The sequence below is a fragment of the Hipposideros armiger genome, unplaced genomic scaffold (assembly GCF_001890085.2).
Source record: "Hipposideros armiger isolate ML-2016 unplaced genomic scaffold, ASM189008v1 scaffold_653, whole genome shotgun sequence".
NCBI lineage: Eukaryota > Metazoa > Chordata > Mammalia > Chiroptera > Hipposideridae > Hipposideros > Hipposideros armiger.
The window spans coordinates 915,664-931,599 of NW_017732003.1; the positions used below are offsets into that span (position 1 = coordinate 915,664).

The 15,936-nt window shown below is 44.0% G+C and overlaps 1 protein-coding gene across 1 annotated transcript in view; it reads left to right on the forward strand.

The window, feature by feature from the left end:
- The window catches only part of BACE2 (beta-secretase 2), an 87,778-nt gene extending 79,787 nt beyond the window's left edge, over positions 1-7,991 (forward strand). Inside the window, exon 9 of the mRNA XM_019626041.1 lies at positions 3,772-7,991. Coding sequence (XP_019481586.1) covers positions 3,772-4,025 — 254 coding nt within the window. The 3' untranslated portion in view covers positions 4,026-7,991. The remainder of the gene's footprint in view (positions 1-3,771) is intronic.
- Positions 7,992-15,936: the final 7,945 nt, after the last annotated feature.

Below are 15,936 nucleotides of genomic sequence, written 5' to 3' on the forward strand. Positions count from 1 at the left end.
AAAAAAAAAAAAAAGAAATATACTTGAGATTTGTTCTTGGTAAATTAAGTTACTTAGAAAGAGTTGATCCTATCTTGTCTTGCTTATAAACATCATTAGGTGGGGTCAAAGCACTGTTTGGTCTATGGTTAACTTTTCTATTTCAGAGGAAAGACCCTTAGTACTCGTATGCCCTGTTAATTTGGTTTTTCTCTTTCACTGTGGGAAATAGGAAACAACTGACAGTAGGCACTATTCTCAGCCCTATATGTGGGCTCCGAGCACTTTTACTTCTAAGCTTTTCGAGTGGTTCTTTCACCAGACTTCACTTATTTTTTGGTCAGCACTCAGCTGAAGGCTTAAGGGAGGCCCTCTGAAGACATGTGGACTTTCTCTGTGCAGCTGTCTCCTGTCCATTACTCTTCCTGCAAACTCTAACAGCTTTTTCTATCTCTGTTACCCCAACTCAGGGAGGCTGCCAGCCTTGGCCTGTGTCTCCCTTCTGTGCCACACCCGAGAAGCTTTGCCACATCAGTAAGCTGGGTAGTTGTGGGGTTTGCTTTATCCGTTTACCATCTCTGAAATTACAACCTCTCCTCGCCCAATTTCCAAAACCTGCAGAGTCTTTTTTTTTCCCATCCGTTTTATCCAGTTTTTCAGTTATTTTGGGTGAGAAGGTAAATCAGGTCCCTCTTACTCCATCTTGTCTGGAAGCAGAAGTGGTTTCAAGTGATATTTAATTTCTCTATGGCTTACTGGATTAGAGTATTGTCTTTGCACTGAGCATGTTTCACATTCATAATTGTATTTGTTAAACTGTCTATGAAGTAAATAAATTTTTAAAAACAAAATGACCTACTGTGAAAAGATATTTACAACATACAAAAATTTTTGCCATATGAAGGATTCCTACAAATCAATGAGAAAATGATAGAAATTATAGAACTATAAGTGGCCATTGAGTATATTTTTTTAAATGGTTCCCCCTACTAGTAATCAGAGAATTGTAAGCATTATGACCTTGTGTTGGGGACCACCGTTCTTCTCTGTATTTGACAATGCTGGCGAGGGTGGGAATTAGGCTCTCCCATACCTCGTTGGTGGGCATGGACCCTGGCTCGGTTGTTCTTGTGGGTATTTTGTCAGCATGTGTCCAGATGCTTAAAAGGTACCATACCATGACCCATAATTTTACTTTTAGTAACTCATTCTTAAAAACTTAAGAATATGAGCAAAGATTTAGGTACAAGGTATTTCATACATCAGTGTTTATAATGGTAGGACTATTGAAAACTACTTAAGGAATCATAAGTAGGGATTGGTAAGCAAATTTGATACATCCATAATATGGTTTTTTTTTGTGTAGTCATAAAAATTAAATGACTTGGAAAGATTTTTATCACATGAGAAGTAAAAATATAGTTTGCAAAACAGCATGTCCTACATGGTCTCATTTTTGTTTAAAAAATTGATGCTTAGAAAAAGATTATACTCTAAAATATGAATATTGATTATTTCTGAGTGTGTTTTTCTGTCCTTATTTTTATTTCCTTATATTTTCCAAATTTATACCATAAATATGCATTGTACTGCCTTTGTAATAAGAATAGCCTTCTTTTTAGTTCTTGTAAATGTTTGTTAAATGTTTGCACTTTTATGCTACAGACCAGAAATTGGCAAGTTTTCACCACAAAGCGCCAGGTAGTAAATACTTTAGGCTTGTGGGCCAGATGGTCTCTGTCACAGCTGCTGCAGTCCGCTTGTACAGCAAGAAAGGAACCACAGACAACATGGAAATGAATGAATGTGGCTGTGGTCCAACAAAACTTGATTTTCAGAAAGAGACGGCAGGCCAGATTTGGCCTGTGGGATGTCTTTTGCTCATTACAGCTACAGACATCTGGGGGTCTGGATTAACCGAAGGCTTCCCTTTGCTCTTAGATATTTGCAGGCTCTTGTTCACTGTTTTTCTCTCCCTGGACACTTAGAAAAAGCCATGCATCCTCACATGGAATGCACATTCAAGGAAATGTATCCGTCAAGACTGTTTCTTCCCTCATGGTAAACCATTCTTTTAAGGCCATTGTTATTTTGACTCTTGCTTTCCTCGGTGAAAAGGGATCTTATTGGAGAGGACTTAGGATCTAGTGGCTGTAGCCATCGAAAACTTAATGCTTAGCAATATGATCTTCCGGTGCCTAAGTATTCATTTCCGCAATTAAATATGGGCGCAATGGTTAACGAGGCCTTTTTTCTTTTTCGAAGTCAAACTCAAAAGGCCAAACAAATTCTACACTCCTGAAAAGGGCAGATAAGTCTTGTGTAGCTCAGTGGCATACTGATAATCCCCAAACCTGGTTGCAGAAATCTTATCGACTTCCTCCCCAATAAGAGCATCATCCGAGAGTTGGCTAGCAGACGTCACCTGGGTAGATTTTAGCTGGTTTCTCTTTGTTACCAGTCATTTCACGTATTCAGTGTTCAGTTGTTTACCGCTCTTGATTCTGGTTCTCCATACACTGTAGACATGACATGGGACAAGCGTGGGGTGGCCTAGGAGCTCCTGGGCCAGTGGACCCGGGTGGTTGTGGTCCCCAGTAATAGTGTGGGTCAGGCTGATGTGCGGACACCATCGATGGCAGAATTTGTGTGTGTGTGGTTGTTTAATCTACTCTTTTTTTTAATTTTGTATTTAAGTATAGTTGACACACAATATCATATTTGTTTCAGGTGTACGATATAGTGATTGGATGTTTACATGCCTTACAATGTGGTCACCCCACTAAGTAGCAATCACGTGTCACCATGCAAACTTAGCATAATAGCATTGACGAAACCCCCCTTCACCTTTGTCACCCATTCCCCAACCCCCCTTCCCTCCTGCAACCATCAGTTTGATCTCTAATTCTACAAATCTGTTTTACTTTAGATTCCACATATAAGTGAAACCACATGGTATTCGTCTCTCTCTGTCTGGCTTATCTCTCTTAGCATAGTGCCCTCTAGGACCATCCATGTTGTTGCAAATGGCAAGATTCCATTCTTTATATGACTGAATGATATCCCCTATATATATGGACCACATCTTCTTTATCCAGTCATCTATCGATGGACACCTAGGTTGCTTCCACATCTTGGCTACTGTAAATAATATTGCAGTGAACATAGGGGTGCGTATGTCTTTTCAAATTAGTGTTTTCATTTTCTCTGGTTAAATACCCAGAATTGCTGGATCGTATGGTGCAGCCATTATGGAAAACAGTATGGAGGGTCCTCAAAAAACTAAAACGAGAGCCGCCACCTTGTAGAATTAGAACTGACAGGAAGCACGAACCCAGGTGACTCCGCCCGGGCAAGTCCCCATGACTCGGGCAGGTGTGGCTGAGCTTTCGGCGGTAGACGCGACTGCCCTTGCTGGTTCCTCTCACCTCCTCTCTCACAACCAGCTGACACCGCTATCCCGACCAGGGACTAACTGGTGCTCCCTCGTCTGCAGAGCTCTCCGCCCTGCCAGCCCCCACGAAGCGCCTGGTGCTTCCCTGTGTGCACTTCTGTACCTTGCTCTCCACCACGTAGGTTCAACACCTACTTCCTTGAAATATGTTGTCATTCCAGCCGCAGGGGGTGGGACCCTGCAGGCACGCTGCCACCAAGACTCCCTCCGATGCCTGAGCCGGCGCAACCTGGTGCCAGTGGGACTGCTCTGATGAAGCATGGGATGTGTCTTGGGCAATATGTTAGAGGTGGACTGCTCATTTCATAGCTGTGGATTTTCCCCTTCTGTCTCCTCAGAAATCGCAGGTGCTCCGGTGTCTGAAATTTCTGGGCCTTTCTCAACAGACGACGTAGCCAGCAACTGTGTCCCCACCCTGCCTTTGAATGAGCCCATTTTGTGGATCGTCTCCTATACTCTCATGAGCGTGTGTGGCATCATCCTTCTTATCTTAATCATCCTGCTCCTCCTTCCGTTCCGGTGTCGCCACCTCCCGCGAGACCCCGAGGTGGTCAGCGATGAGTCCTCTCTTGTCCGGCATCGCTGGAAATAAGGAGCAAAGCCTGAACTCAAGCAACCTTGAACTCAACTATTAAGACAATTAAATTTCAAGTGCAGCAGGCAGGGGTTAAAAGGCAACGTTTCTTCCTATGTCCACTAGTCTTAAGTCTGTGCTGCTCTCAGATGCCTTCCGCATTCACTGTATTTTGATTCTTGATTTTAAAGCTCTCTTCTTCTTCCCTACTTCCAACAAAACGACAATAAAAAACACACCCTTCTAAACCAAAACAGAGTGCATTGGGCTTCAGGCTTTATGTGACTGGTATACGACACTGTCTAGATGTGCCACCAAGTAAAAAAAGCAGCCGTGGCTAGTTCTCCTTCCTCCGGTCTCTGGAGAAATGAGCACATGTAGTTTATAACTCCTTGTAGCTAACGGGGAGCTTTGTGCGTTCATTGCATTGAATGGTATTTTGCGTCGGGCCTCAACCAGGGTCCGAGTGGTACAAGAAGGCTCACGATACCATGGCAGGAGAAGCCACCTGGGGCTTGGTGACATAACCATCCTGCCCCCTTCTCAGTCAGAGACACAGCCGCAGGCCCCTTTTCTGGGTCTCCCTGTGTCCTGGATGGGAGAAAAATCCACTCAGAGGAGACCATCACTCAGAGGAGACCATCACCCAAAGGTCCTCACCAGCCTCTTCTGAAGATGAAAGACTGCCTGCCCATCATGGTGGAGCGGAAAGGAAACCTACTGTTTTGTACTCGATACTTCCATAGTATTGTTGGTATAAAAGTGAAAAAACTACCTCTGTTGAGATTCTGCCCAGGGTCCTGTGCCTGGGTGGGGGTGCAGGCAGCCGGGGTCCAGCTGTTACCCTCACCTAAAAGGATCCTCATTCCAACAGGCCAGACAGAACAGGTGCTGAACCGCACATGGAGTTCTGTCGCCATGCTGGTCATTAGCTCATGTGCTTACTCTTACTTAAAATTAAAAAAACAGCGTTTCAGTGAGAAAAACAAATTCCATTTCAATAGTTTAGTTGCCTCTTTTTCCAAATCTTCTCTGAAGGTAGGTTGATTGTTATCTTTTTGGGAAATGGCTAAAGGCCCAGGAAGGAAGAAGATACAAGACCTACAGAGGACTCGGTGGGAACTTCTAGTTATTCCCGTGTTTTGGAATCATGTGTTTCCATTTGCACAACCTCCTAAAGTCAAGCACGCCCATCTGAATCAGCTTAAGCAAATATGATTTGTTGAGCGGTTGACCCACCTGCTTCTTCTCTTTGACATGTTCAATCTTTGGTGCCGACGTGGGTGTGCCGTCGGATCCTTATTTGGGGAAACTCCCTCTTGCTATCCTTTGAGGCCTTTGCCAGAGAAAAGCAGAAATCTGTAAGTTGATGTAATCAGCTTCATGTGATCTGTTGTGATTAGGAGAAGGGTTCAAAGCCAGAATCCTTTCTCTCTTGTTCCTGTGCCAAGTTCAATGTTCACTTTGCTTTGCTATTGCGATGAGTTGGGTATATAATAAAATTCCACTGGAAGGGCTAACTGTGGAGTGTCTCCTTCGGCTGGAGTGTTATGTGTGTTCAAGACAGGCTGCATGTGGATGTTTCAGCCATCTGCTCCGCTCACTGGATCCCAGGGCCACCTCCATATTGAGGAATATATGACCACGCCAAAGAGAGGCTGGGTCACTTATACGTGTGGAGGTGTCCTGAAAGACTCTCCAACTCTCACAGGTACTTGTGGAGGAGAACATAAATCTTAGGTGTTCTTCAAAATACAGTGCGAGCATCCCCCTCTAGGGATGGGATGGCAGGAGGAAATCCTGTTATCAGAGGCTCATTATCACATCTGGTCTCAGCTAATTGAGAAGCAATCATTTTAAATGCATTTCAGAGTTAGAAATGTCTGCAAGTCTCATTTTCTTTTTGTCCTGTTGGCTTTTTCATTGGTTCCTGTTTTGTGGGCCACTTGACACAGAAGTGAAGGCAACACCTCTTGCTGTGCCTGTCCCCTTGCTGTGAAAAATCCAAGCCCCTGGAATAAAAGGAAGGAATTGCAGGTATGGGCTGGTTGGTTTTGCTCATTTCTTCGTGCAGGCCGCTCCTGTTCCATTTTCCCGTGTTAGGTTTCTGCGCGCGGAACATTTCTATCACAGCCGCTTAGCAGACACTGTTCCCAGAATACATGATAATAGCAAGTTCGATTTCAAGCTAGGGTGTTTGAATGAAGTGTGCTATAATTCTCTGTATTTCCTATCAAATTTCTCTACCTTTTCATCTTTGCTGTCATTGGACGTGACATTTTAATGAAAATACTTAAATTACAAAAGCATAATTTAGCAGCAAGAGTGAAACAGACAATTGAAAGTGGGACATTTTCCTGGCATGCTTCGCTGCTGCAAATTGGACTTGGAGTCAAAACCCTGTTAGCCACACCCACTTCCTCGAGCTATGTAAATTGAGACTTAGCTTGGAAAACTTTCCAGGAGGCTGGCTTTGAGCAGGAAAGGAGGTAGCAACCATTGGAGGGTGTCAAATTTTTTTACCCGGTAAAGCACTGTGGAAAATGCTGGAAGATGGTTCTTTCCTGAAAAAAAATGCAACTTAGCATTAGCTTGTCAAGACCTTGTCAGCTCTCTAATGGGAAATGGATGCTTCTACACGAACAATATGTTTTTTAAATAGGGCAATGCTTTATATTCCTGATGAGCTATTCGGAAGCCTGAAATGAAATCCTGTCTTCAGCAACTCAAACTGTTTCTGAAAAATAAAAAGAAATGAGATAAGGACTGAACCCATCTTTTTCCTCGGGAATTTTAAAAGCCCCGCAAGTGATTGGCGCCAGGCCATCTGGCCTTTCCCACACACTGTCTTCTATTTCTTCTGACCCTAAAACGAGTTCCTGGTATGAAGGAAATGTATTCCTTGCATGTGACAGCAGAGGTCCGGACACTCGGAAAGATTTTAGCTGATTCATCATGAAACGCAGAGGTTTTGGTCAAGAGAGAAATGGTGGGGGGTTATTCATGGTTCAAAATGATAAAAGTAGTTCCCAGCGATGCAGCATTCACTCCACAGAGCTCTGCGTCCTAGATTTGGCAAAGCAGTTGTTGGTTGGGGATTGATTGCATTATCTCATTTAACAGGCAGGGAAGGAGTATTTCATTGTTTAATAGGTTCCCCCACGAGAGTGAAAATTTGTTCATTTCCTCTTACTGGGCCCCCACATGGGGGAGCTGCCCAGCATGGTTTGGTTCTGAGTTTTGGCGTCGTGCCACGCGATGTCAGTGGGAATACATCACTGCCAACAGCCTGCTCCGTCAGCAGCAATAATCGAGTTTCACAGACTTTATCCTTATTTGTGGAAACCAAATAATCGGGTGGAATCCCAGTGTGTTTTCTCTTGCACAAACTTATTAGACTTGACTTCAGGACTGTTCAGAGGGAAAAACTGGCCACTAAGATTTTCTTTTTCTTTTTTAGGAAAAACAACTAAACGCCATAAAATATAAAAATCAGGAGTTTTGCCAAGAGCAATCCTAGGTATTTAGTGCCAAGAAAACGGCATGCAACAGAAGTTATTGTGTACATTTTTGGTGGGTTTTAAGGATTTTGGATTTGAATTTATGGCCATTTTACCAATTAAACAGCAAACAGGAAAAATACGTTTTGAAATCAGGGGAGGAAAATAAAAAATTATCAAAAATATGTGACAAAAGAAGCAGAATTCACTGTTTTGGGAAAGTGGCTCATTCCAGAGATCCTCAGATTTCTTTGGCCGTTAAGGTTGCTGAATCAGTGGGGGGTGAAATTTATGTCCCAAGCCCCAAGCCCCAAATTTCAGGACTATTCAAGCTGGAGTCACATGGCCAACGTCAGCACGTACAAAGGGAGAGAAGGTGGCCCTGACACTGCATCACCCAAGCCAGGTGAAGATTGCTTCATGCAAAGAACAGCACGAAGAGGATGGTTGGGACTTGGAAAATTCTAGAATCTGGGGAGGGAGGCAAGGTAAGAAATCACATCCCTTTGCCAGCAAATTACCACAAAAGTGTGGACAAGCTAAGAACATTCCAGGATGTCATAGGCAACCCATTTCACCCCAAGTTTTTTGCATAGCCTGCTTTTTAGGAATTTTTCAAAGGAACCTCAGGATTTACAATTTGTCGCAGAGAGACGTGCTCTGCAGTCCTATTTAGAACACCTGTTCTACCAAAACTAGAGATGTCTGATCTTCCAAAGAGACACAGTTCTTCGGCTGCAGGTCAGGGTTGTGCACTGGACAGTCGTAGGGCAGGGTCAAGAGTCTGGAGCCAAAGGGGCCGTGGCTAAGTTCCCTTGGGGTCTGAGCCCCTCAGAAGGGCCCCTGGCAGCAGCTGCCCTGATAGTCGCATTGAAAGCGGGAGCAACTCGGACGCAGCCATTTCCACTGAAGCCTGCTGGGCCAGCCCTCTGATGCAGAGAGCTCCGTGCTTCCTCACCACACTCCCTCTGGGGACACCTTCCAGAGACACTTCCAGAAAGAAGAGCGTGAGGGGGACCAGGCTCCCCCATGTCACTGTGCATCACTGTGGCCCTTGGGCCACTCCCTGCCCTGCAGGTCCACTGCCGTCCTGGAACTCACCTGGTGCGATTCAGTCAGTGCCGTTCAGTAGCCTCGGGTGAGTCTAGTGAACGCAAAGCACAGCTGCCAGCCTTGGGCAAGCACCCTGGTGAGATTGTCATCCTGGGCCCGTGAAGACAGCCTGACGCAGCAGTCAGCCATATTTGTGGAATGTGGACGCAAGAGCAGTCGGGCCTCCTAGGGACATCAGTGTGTGCTGTCCCCTTCATGACGGATTAAATACGAGTGTCACGCAGACACACACTTCAATCCATACGGTGATTTCTCACCCGCCCCTGAGCTTTCTCTGCGTTTCTTATAATAGGTGTTACATGCAGATGTCCAGTGTTTCTAAACTGCATTGTACTGTGTAATGTAGCTGCAGTAGCTGCGGGCTGGGCCAAGAGGCACATAAAGGTTCCTAATAAACTCAGATCCAGCCCACGGCAAGAGTGACCCCAGGGCACCTTCCCTCAGACGACCCAGGGCCCCATCTATCCTATATGAAGCCTCCGGGTGCTTGTGGGGACACCACTACCAGAGCAATGATCCTGGATGTGTCCAGCGAGCACCTCAGGATACAAGCAGGGTGTGATGCTAAGGCATCTGTCTGGTGCCTAGATGTCAGCTGGACCGAGTTTGCCCATACTTATGAGGCAGTGATGGAAGTGGGTAGTTCCCTTTACAGATGGAAAATCATTTGTATAGGAGCAACTGGGTGAAGTCTAAATTGTAGGTTCCACACAGGTGTACCCCGCGCAGATCAATCTGAGTAGCACATTTTGCCAATAAAGATGTATAATTATGTAATTCCAAATTATAGACTTATAAAATAGAGTTCATGGAAGTTGAGCCCAGCTGTCATCTTACCGGCATCCCCAAAAGGAGACTTGAAAGCTTGAGCACCTTTGAAACCTAGCCTCTTTCAGCAGTGATGTCTGTCCACAGAATTTTCTTCGTTTCAGTCGGAATAGATGTATTTTTATTCATGATGCAAGCACAGGTCAGAACATCACGAGAAGGCCAGGGTCTCCAACAGACAGGTCTTATTTTTTTTCTCTGTTAGATGATGTGCTATGTGTGCAGGTTGCTGATTTCACTAAGGTTTCAGCTTCATTTTATCTGTTGGAGTGAAATTTCACATGAACCTCACATTTTTGAAGTTTATGCTGCTGGATGAAAGTTAAGAGAACATTAAAACATTATCTTTTTGAGAGAGAGAGAAAAAATGATCAGTTAATTAAGGCTCTATTATTCTATAATGAAAACCACCAAAAGTAAACTCCCTTAACTCTGATTTCTCATACAATTTTGTGTTCTTTGTTGCTAGCAGTACCAGCGTGGAACTTTCTTTGTAACTTTCCTAATTGTAGATGTAATAATGTTCTCATCACTGAGGTTGGAAATGGTATTTAGTGTTGGAATTAGTACCGATGAGAGGAGAGAGAATAAAACGTATCATGTAATAAAGCTGAATGTTTGCAGTTGAAAATGTTGTACCTCCTACTACTGCCGTTAATTTGTACCATTACATATTCTTCAAGTTTTAAATTCCTGTGTTCAGGCATTGAAAGCAACCACTCATTTTTTTTTTTTCATAAAAAGGAGGACTTTGATCCTAGATTAGCAGTGATTCTGTGCTGGCGGAAGAGCTGCAAACCTCTCCCTGAAACAAATGCTAGATGTCACACTTTGCAAAAATGCATTGATATGTGTATCCCAGGTTAACAGCCTTTAATACACAACTCTTAAGTGTAAGTGTAACTTGTATTTTTGAAAAGGCTTAATATCATTTGATATTTCTCTTTTGGAATATTCCTCTATTTTGAGGACGCTGCGTTTATTCAAATTACAGTTGTGATAGGACCAAGAGTCGGAGTAAAGAGGTGTTGGCTCCATCTTGGAAGTGACTCTACAACCAAGTTCAAATTACTGTGCCCTTCAAAACTGGAGTTTTCTAAGAGCCTCTTATTTTTATACTTGTATATTATTTTTATACTTGTATGTTCTCCCAATTTAAGAGTATATGGAAAAGGAAATGAAAGAGTTTGGTTTGTTTGAATAAATAACACTTCCAACTTGTTGGGTTTGGAAATTTTTTTAATACGCAGTTCAAGTCACACTTCTGAAGTTAGAGTGACGTGTCATGGTCCGCCTTCCTCCACTACTTTCTATAGGTTCCTGGAAAGGATCTAGGGTCAAAGTGAATGGAGGGAGGGTCCAAGCTCAAACATCAAGATGTAAAAATATACTGAAAATGGGAGGGACATAAAGTATGCTAGAATGTGAGACCCATCCTGGGAGTGGAGAGAAAGCACCCATAGCAAAGACACCCAGTGAGCACACTTCAGCAGCTGTCGGGACAGGACAGGGTTCAGCCTGGAGACTCAATATGGCCGACAGGGGAACACACCTGTGCAGTCCCCGCCCAGAGCCACCCTGCAAGGAGACGGCGTCCTCCAAATTCTGCAGACAAGAAACCAGCTCCTAGTCATATGCCCTGGAAAACACAGCCAGAGCAGTGTTTGCCTTGGGAGTGGACCCAGCTCTGCAAAAGCAAATGTCTTTACATGCACCACACTGTCGCACCCGGGCACGGTCCTGACCCACACCTTCCAGAAGCGCACGGATCGGCCTGAGTGGGTCAGTCTCTGGAGAAGAGTGTGCACCAAGTGAATCTGGAATATCTAGTTAATGGAGATGGGCATCATCCACGAGCCGTGATCTTGCTGCTGGACCAATCCTTAAAAAGCACACTTTTTCCAATGACTGGACACTTTGTTTGATGATACCCAAGAAAAAAAGGGGGGGGAGAGGGGATTTCAAACCATTAGGAGGTGAAGCAGTAGTTGCTGGGGAAACAGGATAGGGTATTTGCTTTTGAATAACGAAGGAGATAATTTGATTTGAGTTTTCACTTTTATTTTCTATGCTGGTTTTGCCATATTTTCCCATCCTTAACTGTGGGGCATTGCAGATGTGATTTTGCGTGATTGCCACTAGGTGGTGGTGTTGTAAAACTTTGTGGCGTGAAGTTTGTGCTTTTATTTCCACCCCCCATTCGTCTCTGAAATACAGCCTGCAAATGTGCTGGCTAGACATTTAGTAAATCTTGGAGGGAATCCGCCAATGTGCATCTCCAGCCTGGCCTGTCTACCTGTCTGTCCCACAGGAAAGGAAACTGAGTCACAGAGGCGCCATAAAGTCTAGGTTTTCCCTGTCAGTGGCAGAGTCCAGATTCAAAAAACCAGCTTGTCCGATTACAAGACCCAGGATCTCAGTCATTATGCTATTGTCTTTATAAGGTTAAAAATTGGAAATTGAAAGGAAAATTATTCTTTAAAATTAAAAATGATGTATGCTAAAATCAAAATACTACAAGGGAAAATACTGAAGAAAATATTTGTAACAAATATAAGGACTGAGTTAACATTTCCTAAACAGCAAATTCTGGCCATACATGTTAGATATAAAGAGGGTGCCAAGAAAATGTATACCCATTTTAAGAAAGAAAAACTGGGGCCGGCCGAGTGGTGCGTTGGTTAATAGCTGACTTGGGGTGCCAGCTCTGAGCAGCAGGGACCCGGTTCAGATCCCACATGGGCCCTCCACAGCCAAGATGCTGAACAACAGCTCAACCTGGAGCTGGGCTTCCATGAGTCGCTGGCGCCGGCATAGGCTGCAGCCCCTGCTGCAGTGGGTTGCCATGGGCTACCGTGTGGGGCCGGCAGCCAGCGTGAGCCACTGTGAGCAGCCATCCAGAGGCCAGCGACTGATGTGCCTCACCCAGGAGGAGCACAATGATAATACCAACATGGGCCAGTGAAGCAACGTCCTCCACAACTAGAGTGAAGAACAAAACAACAGCAACTTGTCTGTTCCCCTTCCCCTGATTCTCCAGCGCTGTTCTCCTCCCCCAATTATCCAATAAAATCTTTAAAAGAAAAAAAGAAAGGAAAACTGTGTTAGAATTGTAATACTCAATATACAAGGTCTGGGCCGGCCGAGTGGCGCGATGGTTAAGAGCTGGCTTGGGACGCCAGAGGGCCCTGGTTCGGATCCCACATATGAGGGCCAGTGACACTGCCCTCTACAGCTAAGATGCTGAACAACAGCTCAACCTGGAGCTGGGCTGCCGTGAGTCACCAGCAACGGTGTAGGCTGCAGCCCCTGCTGCAGTGGGTTGCCATGGGCTACCATGTGTAGCCAGTAGCCAGCGTGAGCGGCCAGCAGCCACCATGAGTGGCCGCCCAGAAGCCGGCGACTGATCTGCCTCACCTGGGAAGAGCGCAATGATGGTGCCAACTTGGGCCAGTGAAGCAACGTCCTCCACAACTAGACTGAAGAACAAAAGGACAGCAACTTGTCTGTTCCCCTTCCCCCAATTCCCCAGCGCTGTTCCCATCTCCCAATTCCCCAATTAAAAAAAAAATATCTTTAAAAAAAAAATATATATATATATACACACACACACACACACACACACACACGGTCTGACAATTAAATTTGCAAACTTGTTGCAACGCTGTTGCTAACCTTTTTTTGACATCAGAGGGATTATTCATTATGAATTTGTACCAACTGGACAAACAGTGAACCAAGTTTACTACTTGGAAGTGCTGAAAAGGTTGCATGAAAAAGTTAGACGACCTGAACTTTTCGCCAACAATTCATGGCTCTTGTGCATCACGACAATGCACCAGCTCACACGGCACTGTCTGTGAGGGAGTTTTTAGCCAGTAAACAAATAACTGTATTGGAACACCCTCCCTACTCACCTGATCTGGCTCTCAATGAGTTCCTTTTTTACTCAAAGATAAAGGAAATATTGAAAGGAAGACATTTTGATGACATTCAGGACATCATCATATGATGACAGATCTGATGGCCATTCCAGAAAGAGTTCCAAAATTGCTTTGAAGGGTGGACTAGGCACTGGTGTCAGTGCATTGCTTCCCAAGGGGAGGACTTTGAAGGTGACCATAGTGATATTCAGCAGTGAGGTATGCAGCACTTTTACTAGGATGAGTTTGTGAACTTAATTGTCAAAACTCCAATACTGATAACAAAAGCTGAATACAAGTCACGTTTGACTTCTGCAATTACAAGAGGTGCCGGTGTCCAGACACTTCTCATTACCGCGAACTACTGCTTGAGCAATGTTGACCGACGTGTCCACCTGTATACATTTTTTTGGCACCCCTGTATTATGACATTTTATCAAAACAGCCCTATCAGGTACACGTTACTAAAAGCATTTCTTTAACCCTGGGGTGGAAATCAGGGCACAGAGAGGACAGATCCAGAGAAATTGAGGGGCATGGGGAAAAGAAGGTCTCACCCCACAGGATGAGATTCCACAGGCCGTGGTCTTAAGTGGTCATGGGGTAAAAATAAACAAAACCAAAAGGGCCCACTCTCCTTCGCAAGCCAAGTGTATTAAGCACCTCTTTTATTTTCTGTATTCTGATGCTTTGACATCTGGGACCCTGCTGACCCTAGAGGGTCTGGGGTCAACAAGTTCCTAGAGAGAGCAAGCAACTCACCTGGGAGCAAACAACACACCTGAGGGTGCCTTTCTGATGCAAATCAGGCAATCCTGAGCTCATCCCCAACCACCTGCTTTATCCACCTGCCCTGGTCACCCCAGTCAGGTACCGGATGATTAAGGACCGCCCCTGTGCCCCAGAGCCTGCTGGGATTATTAACCGGAAGCCTCTTGCCCTGCCTCACCTATGCCTTCCTGCGGAAACCACACCATAGGCGCTGACCTTGCGGTTTCCTCCTTTGGCCCTGCAGTGATCTGGAGGTGGGGCAGGGTTCTTCACAACAATCATTTCTGCTTCTGCGTGTCTCAGCGTTCTTGATTAAAACCAATCCCAGCTCCCCCTTAAAACACCAACAAAGTGGAACATGAGAGCCCAGTAGAAAAACATGCAAAGGCCATGAGCAAAAAGCTGACAAGAAGTGGGGATACAAACAGTGCTCGGTCTTATGGATAATGCATGCAAAATGTTTAAGGAGTTAAAAATCCAGTGAACAAAGTTTTCAATGACAAACAGCTGCCTAAGAGGTGAGCAACCTCCTAATTTGCTAATGGAAAGTGTGCATTGAAACAACCATTCCAGAGAGCCCTAAAATACCCAAGTCAGCTCTGAATCAAATTTTAGAAATCCATCCTAAAGAAGTAGACACGTGGACACGCCAGGAAATACTGTAGAGCTCGTAAAGCAATTTGCTGAATGTTACGCCAATATTGCATCCTCTTTTAAAGAGAAATATATTAATGTGTGAGTACAGAATTTAAGAGCCTACCATATATATGAAATTCACCCCCAAGAAATAGGAATCATGGATTGAGGGGTTGGTTTAGGGACTTTTTAATTCATTTTTATTTTTAGTTAAGTAATAGATTTACATTATTAAAAATTCAAATAATGTCAAGAGGCTTATCACGAAAAGCAGCAGTCACCTGCCTCCCCGCTACACACCTGTAGATCCTACTGTTCAGAGGCAGTCCCCGGCCCCCGGACTTCCCTTTTTCTAGATACCATATCCACGCGATGTTTGCGCCATGAGCAGCCCATAGGCTGGATCCTGTTGATTAATTGCCAAGTAGAGGCCATTTCTGTTCTCTTCTGATCCTGTGTGTGTACCTGCTTTTGCACTGGCGCCTACTATTTTAGTGCCTGTCACTTAATGTGATATTAATGTATAAGAGGGCAATCCCCTTGCTCCATCATCTCATGTAATATTTTCATATACTTATTCTCCTAGATCTCCTTTAGAAATATTGGGTGATGTTTCTAAAACTGCCCTGTTGAGATTTGGGGGGAAATCATGCTAAGTTTATAGGTGAATTCAGGGAGAATTTACTTTATTATGAAACTGAGCCTTTGAATTCAACAGGATGGTGTAGTTGTATATTTATTGAAGTCATGCCCCTCAGTAGAGTTGATTTCACGTAGATCCATGTCTGCTTCTTGAAAGCTTAATTCCCAAGGGTTTTGAATTTTCTATTGTCATCATTAATGGGCTATTTTTTCTGTTGCATTTGAAATTGGTTATGGGTCGTATATCTGAAAGTACCTATGTTTGTATTTTCATCCTATAATTGATCACATTAGTAAACTTATCATCTCTAACAAGTTTTCTTCTGTTTTGATTTTCTGGGATTTTCCAAGAAAAAAAAATTATATCATCTACAAATGATGGTAATCTTACCCCCTTTCTAGTATTTGGGTCTTTTATTTTGTGTTCTTTTCTCCTTTTTATACCTTATTTATATTTAAACCTCTTTTAAATTTATCTTTTGAATAGGTTATACATTCACACGTTTCAAAAATCAA